At 42.5% G+C, this 26,790-nt stretch overlaps 1 protein-coding gene across 1 annotated transcript in view; it reads right to left on the reverse strand.

Annotated features, from left to right (window-relative positions):
* Positions 1-26,790, reverse strand: part of LOC147239837 (melanopsin-A-like) — a 48,908-nt gene that overhangs the window by 6,322 nt on the left and 15,796 nt on the right. Inside the window, exons 2-8 of the mRNA XM_086195931.1 lie at positions 15,221-15,583; positions 9,403-9,539; positions 8,611-8,744; positions 3,537-3,740; positions 2,623-2,794; positions 2,229-2,390; positions 5-112 (exon numbers count right to left, since the gene is read on the reverse strand). Coding sequence (XP_086052057.1) covers positions 5-112; positions 2,229-2,390; positions 2,623-2,794; positions 3,537-3,740; positions 8,611-8,744; positions 9,403-9,539; positions 15,221-15,343 — 1,040 coding nt within the window. The 5' untranslated portion in view covers positions 15,344-15,583. The remainder of the gene's footprint in view (positions 1-4; positions 113-2,228; positions 2,391-2,622; positions 2,795-3,536; positions 3,741-8,610; positions 8,745-9,402; positions 9,540-15,220; positions 15,584-26,790) is intronic.

A 26,790-nucleotide genomic window follows, 5' to 3' on the forward strand; every position in this document is an offset into this window, starting at 1 on the left:
CTACCTGTATTTTGGATGTGTAATGGCATATATGATGGGGTTGTGGATAGCAGACGCTTTGGCGATGACAGCAGGAATGGAGTTCATATAGGGAGTCAGCATGTCAGCGTACCTGAGGGAGAGAGGGAGAGACGAGGGAGGACGCCACAGATAAACGTACCCGTAGGAAGAAAAATGAAAGCCGCAAATGAGACATGTTGATGTGGGGAGGGCAATGGTGGGTGTTTCCTCTTGGTAAAGGATTCACGTAGTCGAACCCAGTCACACCCACATTTAACGCTGGATTGGTGTTTAAACAGCATATAAAATGTAGAGCAAAACTGTCTATCCATCCATCCATCCAGTTTCTACCGCTTATCCTGTTAAGGGTCGTGAGGGGGTGGAGCCTATCCCAGCAGCCTCTGGGTGAGAGGCGGGGTTCACCCTGGACGGGTCGCCAGTCCATCACAGGGCCAACACATTTTGACAGACAACCATTCACACTCACAGTCACACCTACGGTCAATTTAGAGTATCAATCAGCCTCGTCCCCTCTTGATGTCTTTGGACTGTGGGAGGAAGCTGGAGTACCAGAGAGAACCCACGCAGGCACAGGGAGAACATGGAGACTCCACACAGAAAGACCCCGTGCTCCAGCTGGGGCTCAAACTCTGGACCTTCTTGCTGTGAGGTGACAGTGCTGACCACTGCACCACCGTGCCGCCCTCAAAATGTCAATCTTCCAATAAAAAAAATTTAAAAAATACAAATTTTGTGATTAAAACTCTTAAGTGGAATCAGTCGGGTGTATCACACTTTATGGGACTGAACAGCATGTTAATCCATTTTGTAGAGATGGGAGCTGACTTTCTTTTGTTTTGTTTTTGGCTGTAGTTTTCAAGTGTCAAACCACACCAAGACAATTTTCTGACATCTGTTTTTTCATAAATGGCTGTGAAGAAGGCAGGAAAGGCTGTCATCACGTCAATCAAACTGCACGCTTGGGGGTCATGTGCAGGTTAATCTGCTGCTGCCTACGCCGTGTACATGGGGGCGATTGCAAGCCAACACAAAACTACAGTCTGTTCTTGTCTATTTGAGCGCAATGTGACACAAACTACCACAAAGGAGAGGAAATGCAGATACTACACGTCTTGTGAAACAGCAGAGTTACAGTATTTCTCCATTTCATCCACAGAGGGAACAATTTGAAGCCAACTGTTTATTTCACACATCACAATTCAGACTATTTATCTCATTAGCAGCAACACGTCCCATATCTGGATGCTCTGGATCACCCATCACTGCAGGGGTGCTTCACTTTTTATCAGCAATGCCTACTTTTAGAGTTTTACCTCTCGTTTACACAAAGAAAATACATTCATAAATAATAGCATTTTACACGTATTTTAAAGGGTTTTAAAGTTTGCAGATTTTCTTTCATCTAATTTATAAAAGAGATCCCTTACCAGATCTTAACCTCTCTCTCACAATGCCATCATGCTACGCTACAAACGCTTGTCCCATTATCGTAGGCTGTTGTCATGACGGCATCTGCGGCCATGTCTGATTTCATGGGTCATCAGGAAGGCGGAGCAAGCAGTGTCGATCGTTGCTAAAGCAGAAGTGCTGGGTGTCAGTAAACGAGTGTGGATCCCTCCCTCTGACGAGGTACGTCATGTGCTGACATGCAAGAAAATTTGCTCTATTAGCCTGGCAATGTGACATTATGTTGTTATGTAATTGAGTGGCCTGGAGGAGATTAGCGCAAAGAGCAAATCAGAGTATTGTCCATGGAAGGCCACCTGGCTCTGAACTCGTGTCCCACTACTTTCAGCTGAAATTAAAATGCTGGAATCATTGGCCTGCAGTGGATCACACTGGTTGACGCTACTTGTTGCAGAGGTCCTGTCCTCTGAGGTGTGCCAGGAGCAAGCTTCGCTACACAGCTGCTACCAATATAACCGAGTTTCACGGCATCCTGGAAGCAGCACTGATCACGGCACACGGGCCCAACGTCACACGATTGTGAGCAGTGGCGCATTTGGGTCAAAATCCACATCACTGATTTCAAGTTCTCGGACATCCCTGCACGTCTCTACATTTTGTACCAACCAACACCCCAAAGCGGTTTACGAAGCGAAAGCACAAAAGCACAAAAACAGAGCAAACAAGAATAGTAAAATCACAACCAATAAAAGCTGCACGCATTATAAAAACACCTGTGAAAAAAACTAATTCACACCTACCCAGCAAAGCCGGTGAGAGCTGCACAGGAGTAAGGAGCCCAGGAAATAACAAACAGCAGGATGACAATGAGTGCAATCTTGGCCATTTTCCATTCACTCCGCATCTTGTGGAACCTCTTGGCCGACTCTCTGGTGCCCTCACAGTTGATCTTTGTTATGGCTCTGTCACGTACACGCACGCACGCACGCACGCACGCACACACAAACACATTCAAAATAAATATCAAATAATTATCAAACCCTTGCTTTTATAAATTCCGCCTTCTAAGGCAGTCTTTTGTGTGCCCACATCAGTGGAAATCAAGTGAAAAACCCGGAGTCTTCAGTATGTGTTTTGGGTCACTGATAAAGACTTAATGGACAAACCCAAACCGTGCGTGTGGCGTGCACTAACCGCGTTGTGTGTCGGATGGCTCTGAAGATGCAGCAGTAGCAGAAGATGATGATGAAGAGAGGAATGAAAAAGACAAAGGTAAAGAGGAGCATAGTGTAGGAGCGGACAGATGGCGTAAATGTCATGTAGTCCCAGGAACATGATGTCATCAGACCCTCTGGAACATAGGCACCTGTAAAAGAACACACACTTTGTTATCTTGCGAATTAAATTACACAGCATCAACGCATGTGATCAGAATATGCTCACATTGTTCTGTAGATCAATATAACAAAAATGTGTTGAGTTGATTTACAAATCATAATAATTAACATTCCAGTTGCCAACAGATTATGATAATTCTCACTGAATCCCAAGGGTTGCAGTCAAGACCACCCGGACCAAGACCAGGTCTAAGACTGAGACCTGAGTGCACTGAGACCAAGACAAGGCTTTGAGAGCTCAACAACATGACCAAGGGAGTGTGAAACCGAGCCAAGGCCAGAGCCAGGATATGGTCTTGGTTAGGGATTGGTTGCTTTATTTACAGAGTCTAGAATCTTCTTTTTCTTCCTTGTTTTATTTGTTTGCATATGAATTCTTTATAGTTTGCCAAATAAAATTATGGCTTAATTGGCTGAGATCTTCCTCTGGACTTCTTCCAGTTCTTGACAGTTCAAGAGTGTGAGAAGGGGGGGGGGGGGTGAAAGAGGAGCAGCCGTTACTAACAACGATTCCAGTAGTTTCCAGTCCAGTCAAATAATGCATGATCAATAGTGCTGCAGTTGTGGTCTTCGCATAAAATCTTGAGTCTGCAAGATCCAAGACTAGACCAGACCAGACCAGACCGAGACGTTTAAAAAGTGTTCTCGAGAACTACAACACTAAGAATCCCACTGATGAATGATTTTGTGCCCAGGTCTCTTTGTACTCACTCCAGCCAAAGAATGGCGGCAGGCTCCAGCCCATTGAGTAGAGCCAGGCAGCAGCTACGATGCTCAAAGCTTTCCTTCGAGACATCGCCCCGAGAGAGGCCAGAGGTCTGGTGATCACCACATACCGATCCACAGCGATCACCATTAGTGTCATCATACTGCAGATGCCAAACAGGGCTCCACAGAAGGCATACAACTCACAACCTGGGGGAAGAGACAGAGAGAGGAGAGAGAGATAAAAAAAAACGTGTGCCCAGTTGTCCTGCAGCTCTTGAGCAACAGCAGCTTAAAATACAAGTCTGTTCCAGCAACAGTTGCTGACAGACTAATATATGCACTGTTAGGACAAGTGATCATCCAAATGTCACATCAGATTTATTGTATATTTTTCTGATATCAGCTAGAACATCTGGTGCACACGTGCCTCACAGTTCCCTTTACGTGGATTGTAACTTGCAGTAGCAGCAGCAGTGCACGTGTACACACCGCACATCCGCCTCTGTCACATGTGAATTAGTTAGTTATACAGATACATTACAGGTGAAAGCAAACCGCTGGAGGAATGAATGAGGTAGTGATGTTTGCCCAAGTCCGGTGCTAAGTTTCACACCCACAACATTTTATTTTGAATGTTACTGAAGGAAACTTGCTATAAATATTCAAAGCTAGCAACATTCCTGGATGGATGGTTTTTGCAGGATGTAGCAGTGACAGATACAGTGTTTATCTCAGCCCCCACCCACGGTGACTCCACGCCTGTGAGAAGAATTCAAAGTAAAATCCCGGAATTATTTTGGCTTGATAAAAAAAAAAAAGAAGAAAGAGAAGTTGGACTGAGTGTGTGGTATGGGCTAGTTTTGTTATGTAAAGCACGGGAAAGTACGCAAAAGACGTCATCATATATAATGTGAACTTGAAGTGTTGTATGGAAGGAAACAGAATCATGTTTTTATATCTATCATTACATAGAAATTGCTGTTTTGGGACATGATTTAGTCATTCTTAACGTGTTGATGGTGATTTCAAGGGTGTATCGCCAGTTAGGTAAACGCCATGCTACAAGAAGCAAAGAAGCAAAAAAACTGCTCCGTAAAGCAATAGTAATGTATCATTTTAATTTAATTATGTCGTTCCAGGCCCAACAGTTTGACAGACATTTTGGTCCCCACTAGACTATGAATCCTACCAGCATTATGATCGCTGCAACTTCATCTTGCACCACCAGCATCGTCACCCTAGGCTAAGCTCAAAACGCTAACATGCAAAGGCAATGCTAAATGTTACATTTACATGTTGGACCAACTAATGAACGTGACCTTTTTTTCTACAACCTCAGAGAAACGTTTCCCATTTCTCATCCATCTAAGGGTATTGAAAAATATACTTGTACTTGTTAACTTATTAAAATGTATGAAGTGAATTCTATCCTTCAGGATATCACGACTATTTCTATTCATGTCACCAATACATGGAAGCCTTGAGAGCCAGGTACGAAAAACAGTTAGGTGACCTCTTCACAAGAACTTTCTCTCCAATATTAATTAATGTACACTTTTCCAGAATGTTTTTTTTTTCCAATCTGTGAAATTGATGTGAGGATTTTTTTTTTTTTGCCACCATACTTCCTTTTTTTTTTTTTTTTTTTTTTTTAAAAGGAGAATGCTAACTTTTTGGGAAGTACACTTATTGTCCCGCAGATAGATAATCTATCTCTCCTCATCAGATCTCCAGAACCAAACGGCTGAATGCTACTCAGCTTGGCTGCAACGAACGCCAGTGGTGGGTCATGGGAGCATGAAACCCACTTTACTACAAAACAGAATAGAACCAGGATGCTGTTTAACAATCGCTGTGAAAAGACTGCGACAAAATGAAAAGGATCCTGTTATTTTACAGACCAGATACATAACCGGAACTACTTTCCTGAATAGGAGCAGTGATTTGATTCAGCACTTCAAAAGTATCTTTGGTCATCAAAATCCCAAAAGTTGACACGTTCCTTTAATTATGATTTTAAAACATGCGAGTGATGCATTTCCAAAATAAAAAAAGTGATACAGCTTCTGTATCGTTGGCAGTTAATTGATTTTCTAATCATAGTTTCTGCTTTGGCAACAGATGAATCTGTATTTTATCATAGCGAATAAAAATTGTAATCAAATTTTGAAGGAGAGATTGACGAGTGAAAAAGAGATATAAAAGGGAGGATTAAGGGATGAGAGGATGACAGACGGAATGAGAGATGTAAATATGTAAGAGGGAATTAAAAGACATATAAAACGGATGGAATTTAAGGGAAAGAGAAGATTAGATACTAAAATAATGGATACACTACTGTGTTAGACAAAAAAAAAAAAAAAAAGTCGCCCACTTCACCAAAACGAGCAACAACAAAAAAAACATAGGCATGAGAGTGGAATATATTCTTGGAATATCGTGTTTAAATATCAAATATATGTTAAGCATACAGAAACAATGCTCTCACAGGGTTTCAGACAGCAATGAGAATAATATTCCTAATGTGCCACAGCTGATGAAGTTGTTCTCCACAGAGTCCGTCGTTATGCTAAATGATAATGTGACACACACAAATAAATACAGTGTATGTGCATGTGACACACACACGCACACACACACACACAATTGAAAAAAGAAAAAAGGCAAACAGTTCTCAGCTGCTGTCCCCAGGCCTTGAGTGTATTATTACCATCGACCTGTCACACATCATGTAGTCATCACACACAAGACAAAATCTGAATTGTTGTGTGTGTGTGTGTGTGTGTGTTGCTCACAGGAAGAAACTCAAATGAATACCTCTCAGGAGTGAGTTCTTTTCTTAAAAGGCCTGAACGTCTTTCGTCATGATGGTCTGTGTGTGTTTATCAGCCCTTGTTAAGTAACTGGAGCTAATGAAACCCAGATCGGCTCTTAAGGAAAAGCATATGTTCAGCGGAGACAAACAATTACAGTTTATCTCATTCACTTAGGCCACAAATCTTAAACGTGAATTATATTTTCCAAAAATGCAAGTTCTCTGAACAACTAGCTTGTTGTTCGCAGCAGATTTATCTTTCATATTTTGGCACGCTAACTACGTGCAGATGGCATACGGTGGTCACAGCCGACATTCCCTGAACAACTTCTGAACGTTCTTTCATCAAAACCTGTCATAAATATGTATGAAATGGAACCTTACATTGGCAGAAAACCTGCTGGGTAGCAGTAATGAACTCACAATCATCCCATCATGTTGGGAAACACATGGTGCTCGCACACACGGCTCCATGTTCACAAAGAGGATGAGAACAATCCAATCTCAGAAAAATATGTGGGACGACCATGAAAATTACCACGATTTCACAACACCGGATTAGGAGTCGGTGGGATGACATGTGCCAGCATCACGGAGACGATGCCAGTACAAAGTCACAAAACCCTTGGTTCAACAATGTAGCGCTGTGGGTGGCCGGTCCTTGTTGTTTTTGTATTGTTATTCACTGACAACAGCTTCCTGAAATGCCACCGCTGTTCGAAAATAGTGTTTTATGATGTAGCCATGCCCTTGGGTTAGGGTGAGGTTAGGTTTAGGCACAAACTAGAATAAGTGGTAGCATCTTAACCCCTAGCCCAGCCAGCCAGAAGCAACCACTCAAGTCATCCACTAATTAACCTCTTTAAAGAGACTTTGCACGTGAATACAAAGTCTGCAGGAAAGGTGACAAAGTCGGGACAGAGAAGCTTCCAGTTTCACCGTGAGCGGCTTTGATTCGACACACTTGAGCGGTTTTCACTACAATGCAAGGCTGTTTTGGTGGTTTTAAACTATTAGAGTCTAAACTGGCTAATTTTGAAACAATCAGTTTTGTATTTGGTCCTCAGGGGCTAAGATTTTGGACATTGCTGATGAGTTCCATTTGGTTGTGTTCTGTTCCAGTGGAGAAAAGAGTCAGTTGCAGTCCCGGTGCACAATGGAGTCCACTTTATTATTATTTTGGAGACACCACCATTGACCCCCTCGCCTGCCTTCTTGCTTATAGACTAAAAGTAGACCTGTGCTGCCTGGTAATGAGGGTTTCAGAGGAGACAGGAGGCGCTGAGGAAGGCCTGTGCCACTCAGGTCCTGAATGTGAGACCGCCCTTGATCCCCCATGACACCTCTTCTGTTATGTAGCTGTCTGTGAGAGGGGAGGGGGTGGGGTTGGGGGGGTACACGTAGTAGTTGGCTTTTTTCTTACTCTTCAACCACAGGGTTTTGTTGGTTTTTTTTGCTGTTTAATTCAGTCTTTATTTAAACAGGCTTAACTAAATTCTGAATGATGTACAACAACCTGTAAAAAGACGTACATCACAAAAACCACATTTAAGACAGCCATTCTGAAATTGTAGCACACTGGAAGCAGCTTCATCACTTAGGAACGCACAAGGAGTTTCAACTTCTTTGAATTATAGTAAAATAAAGAGAATAACACAGAATGAGGGCCTTTATTTTTTGATTTCCATCTACGCTGTTTATCCTTGACCTCTCGTTTCACCAACTACTTTTAAAAAAGCAAAAAAAGATGTCTTTGTGGGTTGTGGGGTGGGGGGAGTTCAGCTCCAGACCTGACAGAGATCGGTTGTCTTCATCAAGGTTAAGGGAACGCCTGACCAAACACACGATGCTCCAACTATCAGCGTGTGATCAGCGGAGTGTGAAGCCTCTCTTACTGCTTCTCTGTCGCTCTGATACACACTGCTGTGCAACACATACCAGAGTACACACAAAGGCACTTATGTAAATCACCCGACTTGCATGTGTTTGTTTGTTCCCTATGATCGACTGAATTCAGATAATGAAGCATAAGCCTTTTGTGCTTCTTTATCCACTGTGGCATGAAAGCGATTGTGTATCCATATTCACACAGTTACAACTGAACTGTAAGGAAACGAGGCCAACAAAAGATGACTGCTTCTGCATTTATGAGTAAAAAAATGTCCATTTCTTTGGTGCTGTATGTGTATCATGCATTTACGATGTAATCAAAAGGTGAAATGTTGTGCAGTACATTCAAGGGGATCCTGGTGCCGGTGTTACCTTTCTTTCCAAAGATCCATCGCTTGTGCATGCTGGTGATGAAGAAGATGGGTGTTTGGGTTAAACACATGAAGAAATCTGTGATTGCCAGATTAATGATGAAAATGTTGGATGGTGTCCGAAGGCTCCGGCTCCTGCACGCAAACACACACACACACACACACACACACACACACACACACACACACACACACGTATACTTGTTTATGTTATTTGTTACACAGACTTGATTTCCTGGAGATTTACCAAAATCACTGCATGCCTAATTCCACTCTCATGTAGCCAGACGTCCCTCCGTTGTCTGTTTCAACCTGTCATCATTCAGCTTTTTGGTTGTTGTTGTTTTGTTTTTCTGTTGTTGTTTCGATTTCTGTAAGCCAGTCGTAAGGTGAATGAGCGGTGCTAAGCCCAGGATGCAGCAACGGTGCTCTTGCAAAATACAGCCAGTAGGAAGAAAGACGGGCCAAGAACGACCCTGTTTGACAGCACACTTGTTCTTTTTTATATCCTCACATTAAATGAAGTGAGAAGACCTGATTTATTGCATGAACCTTATCTTCATGAAAACTTGCCATTTTCAGCATTTAGTAGCATCTAGCTTTAAAACGGCAGCGCTAACACGGAGTGGAAGGCTCAAATAGTCGCCAAATGGATAGCTTATACCTGCAGCTTTGACCAGCCTCGTCTGAACCCACACCGCGGACCAAAAGCTTTAGTGAGCTTCGTTAGCTCTCGTTCGCAATTACACAACATCTTTGAAGGAAGCTTATTGCTGCAGTGGAAAGAACGTACCTGCAGAAAGCGTATACGACCAAGAAGTTTCCCAGAATGCCTGTGATGCCCACAGCAAGGATAATGACCCCGATGGTGTAGTGAGCGTGGTCTGGGACGTCTACCGTTGGGAATGGGTGGCTGGGAGCCATGGGAACCTTACAACAGAGAAACAATGCATTATCATGAATGTAGAATAAAAAAACAACAACTTTAGATTAATACACTGCAGTAGTTCCAACTCTGACCATCTCATATAGTTTCAATCAAAGTAAATCATGCAACATAACATATCAATAGTCATGTTCAAGTTCCACCGGAGTCAGAAAGCTTTGAACAAATGTTCCAAAATAAGAGTACCAATTGTTCTCCTAAAACATAAACATATAAACACAAAACAGTCACCAGAGAGGAACAATCAGGCTTGTAATTGTTTCCCTTCAGGCTTTTGCTACAAATCTATAGACTGTAAGTATATGACTTCTGACTTAGCCCATGGCGTAGTGATAATTGTGAGTCTCTTCCCGATTCAAAATTCTTACAGAGTTTAAGTTGCAGCCGGAGAACTTGTATGTGTCACGCCTACCCTGTGGTGTTTTTTTCAAGGGTTATTTCACGCACACACACGTGCACACACACACGCACACGGAGGGTTTACGGTAAAAGGAAATTAGAGTCAGTGACTGTGGGAAGACGTCAGTGATAACTCCTCATAAAGAAGCAGGTCCACAATTTACTTTCACAGTGGAACCTGTGACATCACGTCCTGCACCGCAGCTTTTCATTCAATATTCAAATATTGATCGGCAGGATATTTGGTGAGAAGATTTCAGCGGCCGCTTTTCCATTGCTGGAACAAATATTCAGGATCCATTATTTTACAAAGACGCAACACTGCAATATAAATCAGTTCATAGCAAGTTTTAAATTGTTTTCACAAATACGACTTACACACAAATATTTACGCATTATCATCTTGTCGCAGTTTAAAAGGACTTGTTATTGGAATAAACAGCATCGAATGTTTAAAATAAAGGATTGAAAAAAACTTATGAATTTAATAAATATTTAATACTTTACAAAATTCAATATTTTCCCCATCAGTTGATGATTTTAAATACATTTCATTAAATACGCATACAAAACATGAAAAAAAGTCTCTTTACTTCAAGGCAACAGGTGAATAAAGTTGTTAATTAAAAGTGATACAAATGCAACACTTTCCCTCCATGAATGAAGCAGCATAACTCAAGTGCGTCACATCGGTGGGCTATTTCATTTCTTGAGTAAATGCATTTTGTTCCAGTCCAGCCAAGAGGAAAAGTTGTTGACAGCTTCTGAAATGAGACCCCTCCTCAAAGCCCACGCGCAGCCCCACTGGGGGATTCATCTCAGGAATCCGTGGACACACCGCCACGCATTCAACACGTTCCTTCAGCCCCTCGCTGTTTTTAGAAACTGATTAACATACACAAACACACACCAGGGCTACTTCCACTGAGACGAATTTTCATTCAACACACACACACACACACCCTTCCAAAATCGCTGCAGCTGCATTTCAGTGTGCACACGTGTTTGTCTGTGTGTGTGTCTGTGTACACACACATCCAACATCTGTTTCAGCTGCAGTCCTTCACTGCAGAGTTGTGAGCTCTCGTCGTTGCTCAGGAAGGACAGAGAAAAAGTGATGGAGTGGCTCTGTGGTCAAGAGGGGAAAACGCCGTGGTCAGTAAAAGAGGGGGACAAGAGGAGCGAAGGTGGTACGCAGATGTGAGTGTGAGGAATGTAAACACACTTCAGTCTGACACCAGCGATGTGGTGGATCGCACGCAGCCCCCGTTCCCCCCGCCATCCCTCCTCACATGCTTTGTTTCTCACAAGCTCGACACTCTCCCTGCTCTCTACTCCTGCTGCCAATTCCCCATCAATTCTTTAAGACTCCAGGCTCGATTTCCCAGATTAATGCTGATCACACAGCGAGGAAGACGCCCGGCAAGCAAGGACAGCGTGGCACAGAAGTCCTGATGCTGGCGTGGGATTTGAGGATGAAAATATCTGTCTCTCTGACACATCTTTACGGTGTGTTTGTACTGGAGCATCAGCATTTTTTTTCTCAGTGTAAAGCAAGTAATATAAATGTAAATGGTGTTGTAGCAGTCTAATGCACTGCGATTGATGGGAGGTAAATGTAAAGAGTTTGAAAGAGGGCGACGGCAAAGATGAGGACACAAACAGTGCGAGATGGAGAGGAGCAGGAGGAGAATTACACATCAAACTGACAGACTTCCATCACTCACACACGTGGATAAATGTAAAGAAACACACGCGGATGCAAAGTCGTTTGTGTTCTGGGAAACAACGTGTTAACGTGGGTGAACGCAGGAGGAACTCTGACAAGCAAAGAATCACACAAATGCAGTTTTCTCTTCATTACTCATGACAAGCTGAGTCTCAAGAGAGGAGAGGAGGGTTGTACGTCACAGGGGGCTCACTGGTGAGAAACGTCACACACACACACACACATATATGTACACATATACTGTAAATATAAACACATACATGTTCACACACACACACACACACACACACACACACATATATCTATGTCTGCCCTTCCATGGGATTGAGGATCCCCCAGGTTTCTGATATGAGGCCTGAGGTTACCATGGGTTTAAAGGAATAATTTACCCTAAAACGAAAATTCACTCATCATCTTCTCACTCTCATGTCAAAGGAATGTTGGGTAAAGTTCTAAGTCCACAAAACACTGCTGGAGTTTCACGGGGAAAAAAGTGTCGCAGTAATCGCTCAAACAATTGAAGTGAATGGAGACCGACGTTCAAACGTCACAAAAAATACAAAATCAAACCATAAAATTCCTCCATGCTGCTCATCGGAAGTCATCGAAGTTGCCTGAAGCTTCAACGTGCTCAGTTGTTTTGTGAAATGTCACTCCAGGCCATGATGCCGTATGTTTAACCACATTAAAAACACGGCATCAGGGGTACAGTGAGCGCTGAGGCTACAAACATGGCGGCAATTATCGGCGGTTTGTGCAGAAAAGGCAAATATGTCAAAATTCTTAAAATGCCACCTCCTCCACCTCCATTTGTCAAAACTCCAGATTCTATGACCATTAAAATAGTTGTTCCGTCACGTGTTTTGCTGGACACGAGGTGTCTCCTGCTTATCTACGGAGGTTCATTGTGGGAACCTCAAGTTTCCACATTCTACTTGTGTGTGTTTGGACCAGGATCAGCTTCCAAAAATATCTGAGACGTTACAAATCCTGCTTAAAATCTTATTTTTACTGAACGCAGAGGAAAAAAAATCGCTCTTGCCATTTGAAAACAACCTTCTGTTGCCCATCGCTGCCTGTTTATTATCCTACACAATGAATCTCAATCATCCCACCGGAGGGGCAAGAAGAAAAACATGTTTACGACTGGAAGGAAAGCCAAGATATTTTCAACTTTTGTTCTTACGGCATAAAATTTGTCAGCAAATGGCACACTTGGGAAATTTGAAGGTTTTATATGTAGTGAAAAAGGAAGCTGAGGTATGTGCTCTCTGAGTGCCTCTTCTCACAGCTAATTTATGACAACGAAACCCATCATGATGATCTGCTGATGTGATTTACAAGATTCAGATGTTGAATAGAGGAAAAGAAAAAAAAAACCAAACAGCGCCGAGCAAGTAAGACGTGTCCAACACTCCGGACCAATCAAGCCACACAATTCAAAGTTGATTATCTTGAATTGTTTAAAACTTGATACAAATTCAACTCTTTCAGTAGCTGATTAGCCTCACGTTTATCACGTCCTGGTGCTCCCACGGCCATTGAATGTTAATGTAATGAACCAATCACAGCCCCTACTCCTACTTCATTGTCTTCCATTGTCCAGAGAGCAAATAGTATTGACGAACACTGCTCTCTGCGGATCGCTGGTCATCTCCCCTCTGCATCTGCTACGTCATGAGCAAGTCGTTAATCAGCCCGTCGAAAATGGTTCTGAACGACTTAATTTGTTGGCAAGCGAACACATCGTGAGCTACTGGAGAGGAGTCAGGGTGTCGACATGGTGTCAAAGTGCCACCCATACACACACTTTAACACACACACACACACGTGCTCACACAGGCACACGCACTGAGCTATCACGTGCTAATGCAAATAATTGTATATTTAATGTGAGATTAAAAGGGGGGGGATGGAAGGTCAAGTAAGATCATGAAATAAAAATAAAATAAAAAGAATATAAACATGATAGTTAAATATTCTGATTGTAAGTCGTGAATATGAGATTCAAAAATACATAAATTTGACCTCCCATCCCATGATGAGGAGATTAAAGCTCATGTTTATACAAAATCAAAATCGTGTATTGAAAAAGGTAAAATTATGAGATAAAAATGAAACATTTTTAAGATTAAAAGTAATACAAGATTAGACAGTAATAATCAAGTTCAAATTTTAGTTTACAAAACTTGCATCCCCTTATTTTCACCTTTGTTTAAAAATCCAGACGTTTCATATCACAACCATGACCTTTTTTTTAGGCTTATCGTTATTATTAAAAACTGCATTTTAATGTTAGGGTTTTTTTCCAGTCTACATGGCAGGAATGGATTTGGGTCGTATGGAGCTCTCCAGAGAAACACAGAGAAAACTTTAAAAAAAGAAAGAAAGAAAAAAAGACAAGCTTGTTCCTGAGTGGGAGATCCCACCGGTTTCAGAGGAAGCTGCCCTCAGGCATCGCTTTAGCTTCAAGCTTTCGCTGCACTGCACCACCAAGACCACACCACAAAAACTACCCAGACCAGACCAAACTGGACCAGTCCCACTTAAGTGAACATTTCCCATGGTGATGCACCCACCTGTTCCTCCACTCATTTCAGGTCATGAGCATATGGACTCCACTGGTCAAAGCAAAAGCAGCATTGTGTGTGTGTGTGTGTGTGTGTGTGTGTGTGTGTGTGTGTGTGTGTGTGTGTGTGTGTGTGTGTGTGTGTGTGTGTTGTTTAAAGGTGCAGAGGTGGGTTACCAGCTCTACACCTCTGGATAAAAGGATTTATCTGCAGCTCAGACAGAGAGGGAGTCAGAGGGAATTCACACAAGACTTAAAAGCTGCTGCTGAACGGACTTTCCAGGAGCGTAAACCTGCTTGATGACAGGCTTTTAATACTCATTTATAGATTTGTAACGGAGCAGCTAATAAAAAACCTGTTCATCTTCTGCGGCGTTAGGGATCCTGACAGCAAATTCACAACACATTTCAACAATTAGGAACGTTTTTTTCTCCCCACTCTCCTTTTCTTCCCTCGACATGCATCCTGGCTCAAAGATGCTTAATTACACCACAGATTTAACACATACTTATGACCACAGCTGCTGCCTTTTTTTTCTCCTCACCCTACAAAATCTTTTTTTTTTTAATAACCAATTCTTACTCTAAAAACAAAGCAAAACACCAGATGTAGCTGAACTCGTGTTCCTGTTTTCATTCAGGTCCGGTGCTGAATGAAGGGAGCACAGATGGGGAGGAGGGGGGAGATTCATTCACTGGGACTTGAGCTCACTCACTCACTCATCCACTCTCTCCTATGATATTCCTCAAATGAGCTCCCGTCTGTTTCATTGATGAATGCGGTGAAATTTGCCGCGTTGCCGCTTGGATGTTCGGGCGCGTTTAAAAAGGTGCGCGCGGAAGCTCTCCCCTCAAACTGATGTGCAAAAAAAAAAAAAAAAAGAGTAAAAAGAAAGAAAGTAAAAAGAGAGACAGGGAGAAATGGAAGGAAAGAAAGATTTGAAGACGAAAAAAAAAAAGATACTAACAGCTGTGGCGACCGGAGATAGCTCCATGAGCCGGTGCGGGCTGATGGAGCTGATGTTCCAGGGTGCGCGGGTGCTCGGGTCTGGTGTGTGTATCCCAGCTCCAATCAACAACCTGGAATCCATTCCCGGTCCACGATGGGTGGCGAGGCGAGGCGGTGTGTGTTAGACGTGGACCGGAGAGACGTTGAGTCAAGATGAGGTGGTCTAGGAGCCCAAGAAGCCGGACATAATCACCGGCGACCTGCTCTGTCCAACTCGGAAGCCACGAGTAGAGTACAGCTGCTGAGGAGAGGTGGGAGTCTCTCTCTCTCCCTCTCTCCTCCAATGCTCGCTCCAGAGATTCCTCAGAGTGTGTCAGTGGGTCTATGTTTTTGTGTGTGTGTGCGTGTGTGTGTGTGAGAGAGAGAGAGAGAGAGAGAGAGAGAGAGAGAGAGAAACCAACTATTGATCAAACCAGCCATTGTTTTCTTTTTGTTTATTTAACTTAAAACAATCAATGGAGCATCTTTCCACACTCGTATTATTAATTTTTACCCACGTGGTATCCTTGTATTATTAATTTTTACCAGACTTCAGAAATCCTTTGCCCCACCTCCTGCAACTGCTTTACAATAATTGGAGAGCAATTTCAAACTCATGCAAGGAGGTGTGTAAGATACAAGTGATTTGCTTGTGGTTCATGTCTATCCAATTACCTACACACAGCTTGGATCATCAATTTGCAGTCTTCTTCTCAGACTCAGCAGGGAACCCAATGTTCAGCCTGCAACACTGATCCCATCTTCTGTATTCACGCTTGAGGACAAAATAATACGTGGCATGGTCCTCGACAACAACACGAGAATGGGATTGATAGGGTAATGATGGTATTTTCGAGGTAGTGGTGGTGGGTAGCAAGAATGTGAGTGGGCAAATAAAAATAAAGCAAAATCTTTGTTTAATTTTTTTTTTTTTTTGAGCTGAGTTCATGTGGGGAATTAAAGCTAGAGACTGTTGCATGGTTCATTGAAGCTTGTAAACACATTTATTAACACTGGGCCCCCCATCCTTGACACCCCAACCCAGCCCTTCATTTACATATTACTAAAAGCATGGCTAAAGCTTGCTAACTGGCAGCTAGTATGCACTAAACATCAGCATGAATAATAAGTTAAACACCAGTCAGGAAAGCTGAACATTGGCTAGGACAAGCTAAACACCACCTAGGCCAATTGAACGCAGGCTAGGACAAGCTGAACATCTGCTAGGACAAGTTAAATGCAGGCTAGGACAATCTAAACACCAGCTTGGACAAGTTAAATGCTGGCTAGGACAAGCTAAACACCAGCTTGGACAAGTTAAATGCAGGCTAGGACAAGCTGAACATCTGCTAGGACAAGTTAAATGCAGGCTAGGACAAGCTGAACACCAGCTAGGACAAGTTAAATGCAGGCTAGGACAAGCTGAACATCTGCTAGGACAAGTTAAACGCAGGCTAGGACAAGCTGAACACCAGCTAGGACAAGTTAAATGCTGGCTAGGTAAGGTAAACATAAGTACTACAAGCTCAGCACCAGCTAGGACAAGCTAGATTATAGCTAAGTCAAGTTAAACCCAAGTACTACAAGCTCAATACCAGCTAGGGCAAGCTAAATGCTGGCTAGGTCAAGTTAAACCATCCGTGTTTGTCATCTAACTGTCCAGCAGAAAGCAGGCCAACTCCTTTTCATCCCCAGCCTCCTTAAGTGCTCAAAAGCGAGTGAAAGCCAGATCAGGAGTCACTCTTATCTTGAAGTGAGCTTTTTCTGCTTATGGTTTCATCTCAGTAGGGCTAGATTTCCTTCTCTTTGCTGCTTTGTGCACACCCGTTGTGCAATCTATTTCCTAAGGAAACTGCTGAAGACTTCACCTTCAAGCATGCAACTTCAAGTATTCATTTGTTTTCATATTTCAGAAAATTCTCTTGGCTATTGGCTCGGTTTTGGTTTGCAACTCTGATATGTGGCTGTTTAGCCTCTCAGGGTTCCCCTCGGAGGCGATAAATGGCTAGAGGTGTTGAGAAATTACTCTCAGTCGGGTAAATCGTAGTGCGTCTTCTCATGCGGGCTACACTGGCCGTTGCTGTCCAGAGACAAAGACAAAGTTTGTGAATATCTGGGACGATGCCAGCAGCGAAAACAGCTGTTCAGTCCCGATTTAAGGATTGCCTACATCAGGGCATTAATAAAGCGGTGAGTCTGTTTTTTTTTTTTTATTAATATTTTGCCATTTCCATCAACCTTTTCTAATGTGATACATCATCATATATCATTGGAGACATGATGAAAGCAAGACTGTCACAATTACGTCGGGATAAATACTGCAAGTACTGTTCTCCATTAAATATATAAATTGGGGTGAATGAAGATATTTACCACGCATTAAAAAAATTAAATCTTCTCTATAGAGTTGAGGAAAAGGAAAATCCCTTCTGTGTGTCTAAATGTTTCAAGTTAGAGGCTATTTTGCAATGATTTCTCAGTCTCATGATTTTAACTCGAAGGGACTTCTTACAGGGAAGGGGGAGAGCGGGACCTGCACTGGAAAAACCCTCCAGGTCCGAGATAACATTTCGCTGAGGGCACTTAGTGTATGGAGCAAAGCGTTGAGAGATGGAGTTATAGAGAGGGAATAATAACTGAAGGTCAAGAAAGGAAGGAGGAATTCTAGCGTGACCATCTTTCTAGGGGGAAGTGTGAGGTCTTATAATGCCTCTCTTTCATGATATACTTGCTTCCGCAGGCTTCCTTCAGTCTGCACACCGTTTATCCAAGTTTGCCTTTGGGTCTGTCCTTGTTTTATGCCTATAAAGGCAAAGTAACCCCTGCCCTAAAAACCTATTTTACTGTTATATAACACCCTATTCCATTCTCAACAATAATATTTAGGTAATGCTCCCAAACACTGACTAATGCTCCATAATACAGGATAACTGCCTCTTCAGCTCTTTCAGACTCAGGTTAAGAGGAAATTCTGGGAGACTGTGGATCAGACTGTAACGCCGTGGGAATTCTTTACGTTCTGCTCTTCAGAAAGCTGTGATTGGTTACAAGAAGGGTTGTTGGAAGGGTCTCGTGTGCGAGAAGTATCCACCCGTCTTTTCCAGGCTTGACCCCTGTGCACCCTCGGGTCACCGTGCTCCACGCACATCTGGCTTTCTCATAGCATTGAGCTAAGTAATGCAATTGCTTTCTCTATCGCCAAGTGCACACGCACACACACACACACGCACACACACATGCACGCACGCACACACATACACACAACTATCGCAAACTACATTTTACATAATATTTGGACTGATCTTTGGTGTCCATGAGGACTAGGGGGTCTTTGTTTATACCAGAAAAGGTCTCAAAATAGCAACAAAAACTGAGCATGCACACACGCGCGCGCACACACACACATTTTTAACATTTAACGATATCCTCTTCCCTTCTGACTGAACTTTCAAGCAAACAAACACATCCTTCCTGCACTGGTGTTGTGTATTTGATTTAAAGTGTACTGTATGTGTGTGTGTGTGTGTGTGTGTGTGTGTGTGTGTGTGTGTGTGCGTGCGCGCCTGTGTGTGCGTGTGCATGCATATGTGTATTAGTAAGCAACACTGTGAGAACATGGTGATCTGGCAACAGCGAGACCCACACAGTATCTGGTCCCGTGATATTAAGAGGATCAGAATTTGGATCTGGACTTACACAACAAGCAACACAACTAATACAGGAGCTAAAACAATAACACTCTGTGTGGCATGAGCCCCTCGTCCTTCCTCCCTCCAATTCTGCTTTTTCCTGTTCAGGCTTAATAAGGTCATTTTAAATTCTGAGATCCTACGTCGTGTACGCAGCAGCTCAGAGTTAAGAATATTGATCATGAGGTCAACCAAATCCAAGTGACCCAATTCCAGATGGGGCAAGTTGGCGAGTCCAGGATATCGCAGGCGCGTTTGTTTTGTTGTTTCACCAAAAACAAAATACCAACGAGTCACAGGAGCATCATTCAAGTCAACACAGTAAAGTTTTCTAAAACCTTCAGTATTGTTGTTTCATCTAATAAAGAAATAACACTGAAAGAATGCACTTAAATCGCCTGCAGCACTGTACCAGCTGACTGTTGAGTCAGTTCATCTTAGTGAGAAGAATGACAGTTATCAATTTGAACACAGGTTAGTAAGCATGTTCCTGTGGTGGGAAATGATGTTCTAATGCTCTGGTCTAAGAAGAAGACCTTTGACCTTTTACATATTGGGAAGAGTATTGCAATACTTCATCCGAAAGGTTCTTGTTTTCTTTGCCTTTGAAGTACTCACAAAAAGGTGCCTTGAGCTCACGAAGATGTTTTTGTACTCCTGTGTTCGGCCACATACATTTAGCTTGAAGCTGAACAATAGCGAACAACAGCAAAACTATGCCAAAATGTTCATGTGCATCCTCTCAGGTGCGTCGCTGGGTAAAGTCACATTCATAGTCACTCTCAGTAACGCACATTACTTTGATTGGAGCTAAACACAAACTAAAACCCTTCAATTTCAGAGCTACCTTGAATGAGGAGCTCAAATCAAAGTGTTTTTAGATCACGAAACTTACAGCTACCCCCCCCCCCAAAAAAATAAACACTATAGCTATTGTTAGCCTGCAGATGCCATTAGCTTTAAGCTAAATATACATTGCTGGCTCTTTCTGCTCTCTGAAGTCACAAGGGAAAAGAGGGGAAAAGGTTTTTGTGTTGCAGCTACTTGAAAGGCACAAAACAAACACTTTTTGGATTTGACCTGACCATTTTCCTAACCTGGCTGCTCCAGTGAATCATATTTTCGTCGAAAAACCAAAGCCTTTACATTGAAGCTCTTACCAAACAAGTCACACACTGCTCACTAGGCTCATTCACCCCAGGTAAATCTCTGCATTTCATGATATATGGTTTTTGTATTTGGCAACATTACTGAATAGGGCACACACAAGAAATTTACGTTAGCCTTGACATCTAATTCTGGTTAGCCCTCTGCTAACTTGAACGTGGATGAATGTTTTAATTGCGAAGCTCCTCTAGACTTTCCAAATGTTACCGGACGAAGGGAATCAAATGCTGATTTCATTGTGGAGGAGTCGTGTGATGATCAAGCGAATTTATCTGAGACAAGAAAAACAGCGTTGGCTATAAACACAGAATCGGATACAGCACAGTTGGGCTCATCATCAGTTACTTGTAATACCCATTTCTGCCAGAAGATGGGGACAAAAATTTTGCATGCCAGCTTTTTTTGGGGGGGGGGGGGGGGTCTAAACAAAGTCAGACATCACCTATAATCACAAATCATAAAACATTATTTTTCAGCGCTGACTTTCATCAAAAGAAAAAGTTTTTACCAACAAATGTCCAAAAAAAAGTTTCCTGCCACTAACCAGCCTGGGAATAACTGACTTGAGAGATCAGACCAAAAGAGAAAGCCCAGACATTTGTGTTAATCTCCGAGAACCACACACATATGTGGCTAGAGTCTAGAACCAGTAGTCTGAGACAAAGCCCCCCCCCCAAAAAAAACCTTAGGAGTAGTCAAGGCAGTAGGCTACCATAGGTCTGTGGGCTACCAGGAATGAGTGGAGCATGCATTTGTTTGATTACCTCAGAGGAAAGAGGCATCAGATGATGAGGTAGGGAGTACAGAGTTGCTTTTGTGGCAAACGGCATGTGCAAAAACAGGTCTATGTGCAGTCATGAGTTCTCATGTGGGTCGAGCAGGAATACAGGAGGTCAGCCTCTCTTCCCAGACCAGAAAGACACCCAATCTGATTCATGATGTATAGAACTGTGCAGAAAATGGGAAAATGATGTTGGGATTTGCTTCAATCATCTCAAAGTTAAAAGGTTGTGAGCCAAATGGCTGAAATAAAGCATTTAACGAAAAACTCCATGTTGCGCCTGTGGCAGAAAAGCATCCCGAGAGCCCGGGAGTCCAGAATTCTGGTTTGATACTGTGGTAAGACCTGCATCCTTGTCGCCGCTGAGATTTCATTACCGGGGAGGCACTTCATGTTTTCACCTTTTCTTAGTGAAAACAAATTCAATGTTCTGCAGAGTGAAACAGGCGAGTTGATATCAGACCTGTGAATTAAAAAAGGCTGCGGCTAACAAGACGCTTACAGGCTAAAATAGTAAAAGTTGTCCTCATTTGTGTTTGATAAACTTTAGTGTTCGGCAAAGCGTACTCTATGCAACAGCCAAAGTACGCTATAAAAATTCCATCGGTTGAAGCCATAGACATGCTAACTTCATTTTTAGCCTTCAAAAATGCATCGTTCCTGCAGCATTCTAGAGTGCCTCTATTTGACATGTTGATAAAACCGGTGTTGCATTGCTTTGAGGCGCTGCCCTGCCACTGTGTGACCACAACAGATTAAAAAAACACTCAGGACTCAGTGGACACTCTTGGGGGAAACACATCACTGCAGACATCGCTTAACACACTGATGCAGCGGAGAGCTGAAAGTAAACCTCTTGTCCCCGAGAAGTATTTACACCGGCATTTTTTTGAGACTGCAAACTGGCACAAAAGCGGTGCGTGAGGGGGATGCAGGTCTGAGATTATAGTCTTATTGTTGTGCATCTGCACACGGGAGAAACCTCCAGGATTGTTTGATCTTCCGATTGAGAAGCGGGGAACCGACACAAGTTGAACGCATACAAAGCGTCCGGTGCTAGCAAGTGTCATCATAGACAAGTCCCTTTAAATAAAAGTGACATTTAGAAAATGTTTCTGGGTGTGGGACCGTTGGTCAGGATGTGACTGGAATCAAACACTTCCCACAAACCATTTCAGGGTTCAGTGCAGTCATGATGATAACCGATTAAACTGGGAAACCAGCTGAGAAAGTTAAAAAAGATATACCTGTACACATCATATTTGAAATATTCATTTTCCTCAATCATCTTTATCAACTTTTGTGCATGTTTTCTACACACAACTGTCAAACTAAAATGCCAGTTAGAACCAGAAAAAAAAGGGACCCAACTAAAAGTATTTAATTCAGATTAAAAAAAACAAACATAAACACATATGTGACTATACACAGGAAAATGTTTTAAGACACCATCAGAAACCAAGGAGAGACAAGAAAGTAGTGTGAAACCCAGAAGAAATCCTCCAAATTGTGTTGGACAAAACCCACCTCAGTACAACACTTGTGTATTTACCAGCCTGAATCCTCAGAGGATTGTTCTTTCATCTAGAAGAGGCAATCTGATTAAAATATTGTGCAAATTATGCTAGGGTGCAACTGTGCTAAATTCCAACTTAGAGATTTTCACAATGCAACCACTGTGGACCAGAAGGCACAGTTTGACTCCAGGGACCTGGATTTACATGAACAATTATTTGGACAGATAAAATGGAATTATTGGGGCTACACTGATTATATTGGCAAGCTTTCTCTGTCCCCCTTCTGGCACTGTTAAGATTTATCAGTTACACATTAGGTGACAAATTAAAAAGGTAAAACTGGAGCAAAGTGTCCAAAATAGTTGCAGTGCCCTTTGGCCTCGATTCCTCAAGTTTCTGCAACTCTACTGGAGGGGTGAACACCTTTAATCTGTGTGTGTGTGTGTGTGTGTGTGTTCATATCATTGTTTTTGCACTCTGAAAAGTAACCATTAATTAGCCAATCCAGGGTACTCCACATTATCCAAGATTTTCATCTACTGTTAATGCCTTTTCTGTAAACACATTCTGGATAAAAGTGCAGAATCTGTGGGCTAGGAGGACTCTGTTGGGACAGGGTAGCCTCTGGTTTCTGTTTTCCATTTGAGAAGATTGGACCAGTCACACCTGAGCGGGCCTCAGCTGCTTCTGTGTGGAGTGCAAAAGAGACGGAACACTTTGGCCCAAACACACAGCCAAGCAAACATCTGCGGTCTGACGAGTCCAGTTTAATTCAGCCGTCGTTGTGGTTTTCAACCGTAAGCTGAGTGAAAACCGGCTACTTTAGAAACAATCTGCTATTCTTCGTCTTTCAAATCCATGTCAACGTCTCAAGTTGCTGTTCGGACCGTCAACAACGGGACCAGATATCCGCCGGATATAACGGAAACCCCAGAATATTGTTCTCAGAAACCAAGCAGTAATATCGTTTCAAATCAGCGCCTACCAAAATAAAGTTCACTGAGGCGTAAGTCTGCAGCGACAGCACAGCTAATTAACTTCCTGCTGGTGTTTCAGTCTCTGTGCTGGCACTAAAACGAATATTGTGCCACTGCCAAGTAGTCCAGTGTTCAGAGGTTGCGATCCTTTTTTGTAGTCATTTCAAGCATTACTACAAGTTAATATAGTCATTTGCTGTGGAAGATGATTGACAGCTCTGAAGTCTTAATAATCCCTGCCAGTGTTTTCTGGGCCGCAAGCGACAACATTTTGGGTGCTGACGTGTTTCAGTGTGTTGCAAGAAAAATGGCTCGAAGACATGTCATCATCTTGGACTCTTGTGGATGGTGAAGACTGAACCCAGTGACCTTCATCCTCATCACTCACTCCCCCCCCCCCCCTCACAAAATGTAATTTGGCTTGTAAAGCCGCTTCGCACACCTTTCACGGAGGAGCCACAGACCAGACTTATCCTGCTGTTTTCATTTGAGGGAAACTTTGTGGACAAAAGTACCCTATTGCAGCACAATAAGAGTGAAGGGAAACCTCTGCTCTGGCTTATTGAGTAAAAAGGTGTCATCAGAGGAAACGCAGCGGTTGATCAGATAAGAAAGCTGCTTGTGAAGAAGGAGGGCATGGTGACAGAGAACAGTTATTTTTACCCTAAATGTCAACCCCGAAATTATCCACCACTGGAGGCAGTCAGATGTGACCAGTCATTTGAAAACAGAGATGAGAATAATTAAGAAAAAACACCAAAACAACTGATTACTTAATGACGTCACAGCATCAGAGGAACATGTCCCGAGACGCATTAGCCGCACATCTAGCGAAAAGCGAAAAATGCGTTCACCCAACGCTGATTTGACAACACCGTGATATCCCTACAGCAGAACCCTTCCCCTTTATCTGGCACCGCCTTTCGCAACTATTAACCAGTTTTTCCTCAGTTTATCTCAATCCCTGCTTTGCTATTAAATGATTTATTCCCGGATCAGCTGATAACCTGGCACAGAGCTGCTAGCTACATTACGCTGCTAGCAAAACTGCACTGCTTGCTCAAACATGATTTTGACATTTGAGGATTGAGGGGCTACATCTGCTAGCACAACAGTTTTCTCTTGATATGCATGTGGATTTATTTCTTAATTCTGATGTTGGTCCCTGTTCATGAAGTTTCTAGAAAACAGTGCTCGTTAGCACAGTCTTGTGTATTGCTTAAGATTTCTAGCGAGTCTCCACTCTAAATGAATAACAAAAGGGCACACAGCAACTGTAATAATACTGCAGAGATTTCATTATAACGGTAAATACTCTATTACTTTATTAAAGTGACGTGTAAATGTCACAACACATTTATAGTTCAGTTGTATCTTATGATTGTGTGATATTTGTTAAAAGTTTTTTTTACTGCTGATGATCATCACCTCACACTCATTTTTCAAGTGTAATTATTTTGCCACAAACCGGTATCAAAACAAACGACAAAGACATCAGAAAATATGTAAATTTATTTATTGTTTCAATGTGGCAACAACATCGCAATCATAAATTGTTTTGCGCATAATTATTGTACGAACTGAAGAAAATACACACAGAACAGTAAAGACAATAAACAACGTGCAATGAGTATTACAACGCCGTCGCACAATAGGGATATTTTTGTGCGCTTTGTTCTCTACAATATCTGCATAGTGCTCCCCTGTATGTCATTTTGTAAACCAGATGTGTTCTGATCATCACTTTAATCTGGTTTAGTTATGTAACTTGTGGAACGGGGTCAGACGGAGAGTAAATCAGCCAAAGTTTTAACTTGAAAACAATCATACTGGAGCTGGGTGTGAATACGAGATTCCGGCCCTTGAAATGACAGATGTGACTGCCGGAGGGAAGTCAAAGTGCAACCTTTCATTTCGCAGCTGCATAAACCAACTGGCGTCCAACTGCAGCTTCCGTCTGTATCGCTGCAACATGAACAAACTGACAAGGAAGCTGCCACCGAGCCGGAGAGTGATGAGCTGTTCAAATGTAGAGAAACGTGGCTGAAAGGCCATCACACAAATCCTCACACGACCTGTGAAATAAATGCTGGGTGCAGCTGGGAACAAGAGGAAGTCGGAAATAAAGAGACGTGCTTTAACATCACGGTAACGCACACTGTTATGAAACGAACAACTGAGTGGCCATTAATTCAAGCAACATGTCCTGGCACAGCGCCTTCCTCGGGACGTTTTACACTCTATTAGGTAAATCATTTCATTACACACTAAGACACATTATAGAGGGACGAAATTCAGCACTGATGACATGCAGCTGTTACAGATGAGAGGCTTCTCAATGCCCTGCTTTAGAACAACGTTCCCGACGGAAATACGGTACTCGCACGGCGCTACCTCTTTCTCAGTCTGCTCGTCACCTGAGAGAAGATCATTTAAAGAGCAAACTCACGAGAAAGGAGACACTGGCACAGTGTGCAGGAATTTTTATTTGGTCTTTCAGTGCCATTTATAATTAGCCAACACCAGCTTTGTGGAGTAGTGTGCACCCTCAGATGATCGCCCAGCTAAAGTGACAACACCTGGGACACATGGTTTGTTTTTGAGGCTGTTGGCTTATCATTTCTATCTCAAAACGTATCAGTTCAGCCCAACGATGCCGGCATTAAAAAAAAAGAAGAGAGAAGTCTTTAGAGTTAAGAGATATCCCGGAATTCTTGTCGCAATGTTCCTTCGGCACGACATGTGCCTGTGCTTTCTTTGGTTGAAATGGATTTTTGTGTGTTTCATCTAAAAGTGCGAAAATAAAATGAAATTTTACTCCAGCAGCTGTGTGATGATGTGACGAGCACATAGGCTGAAATTCCTCTTGGTAAAGATCTGACTCCAATCATTATTTGGGTAGTTGGATTTATGGTTTACAATTATTCCACTTTCACAATCTACAAAGAGTGTAATGGATGTGTTGAGTACGCTTTAGATAGAGTAGTAAGTTGTGAAAACGAAACTACACCGAACCACGGAACGTTGTGGCGTCGCGGCTAGACTCAGCATAGCGATAGTATACACACCAAAGAAGAAGACTGAGAGTAAGTTCTCCATGAACACAGGAAGAAGGTTTTGTATTTTGGACGACTGCAAGTTTCTTCTACTTTTTCTCGTTCTCGTCAAATGAATCGCACCGGAGTTTGTTCTGAGGTGCGAGGAGGGGAACAAGATGATGTCAGTCGCTTTTCTGGACAAGAAAGACAAACAAAAGATCAAACATACATTTTTTTCAGGAGCAGCAGCAAAAAAAAACCAAACAAACAAAAAAAAAAAGGTGATACATCCGTTTTATTTACTGGTTTAAAAAGAACACACTCGTGCAATTACTGCGTTTAGACCAAAAGCAGAAGCACAAAATTCTCTTCTATCAGGAA

Source organism: Aulostomus chinensis, chromosome 23 (assembly GCF_037954235.1).
Source record: "Aulostomus chinensis isolate RoL2024-O1b breed Wild chromosome 23, RoL_Achi_v1.0, whole genome shotgun sequence".
Taxonomy (NCBI): domain Eukaryota; kingdom Metazoa; phylum Chordata; class Actinopteri; order Syngnathiformes; family Aulostomidae; genus Aulostomus; species Aulostomus chinensis.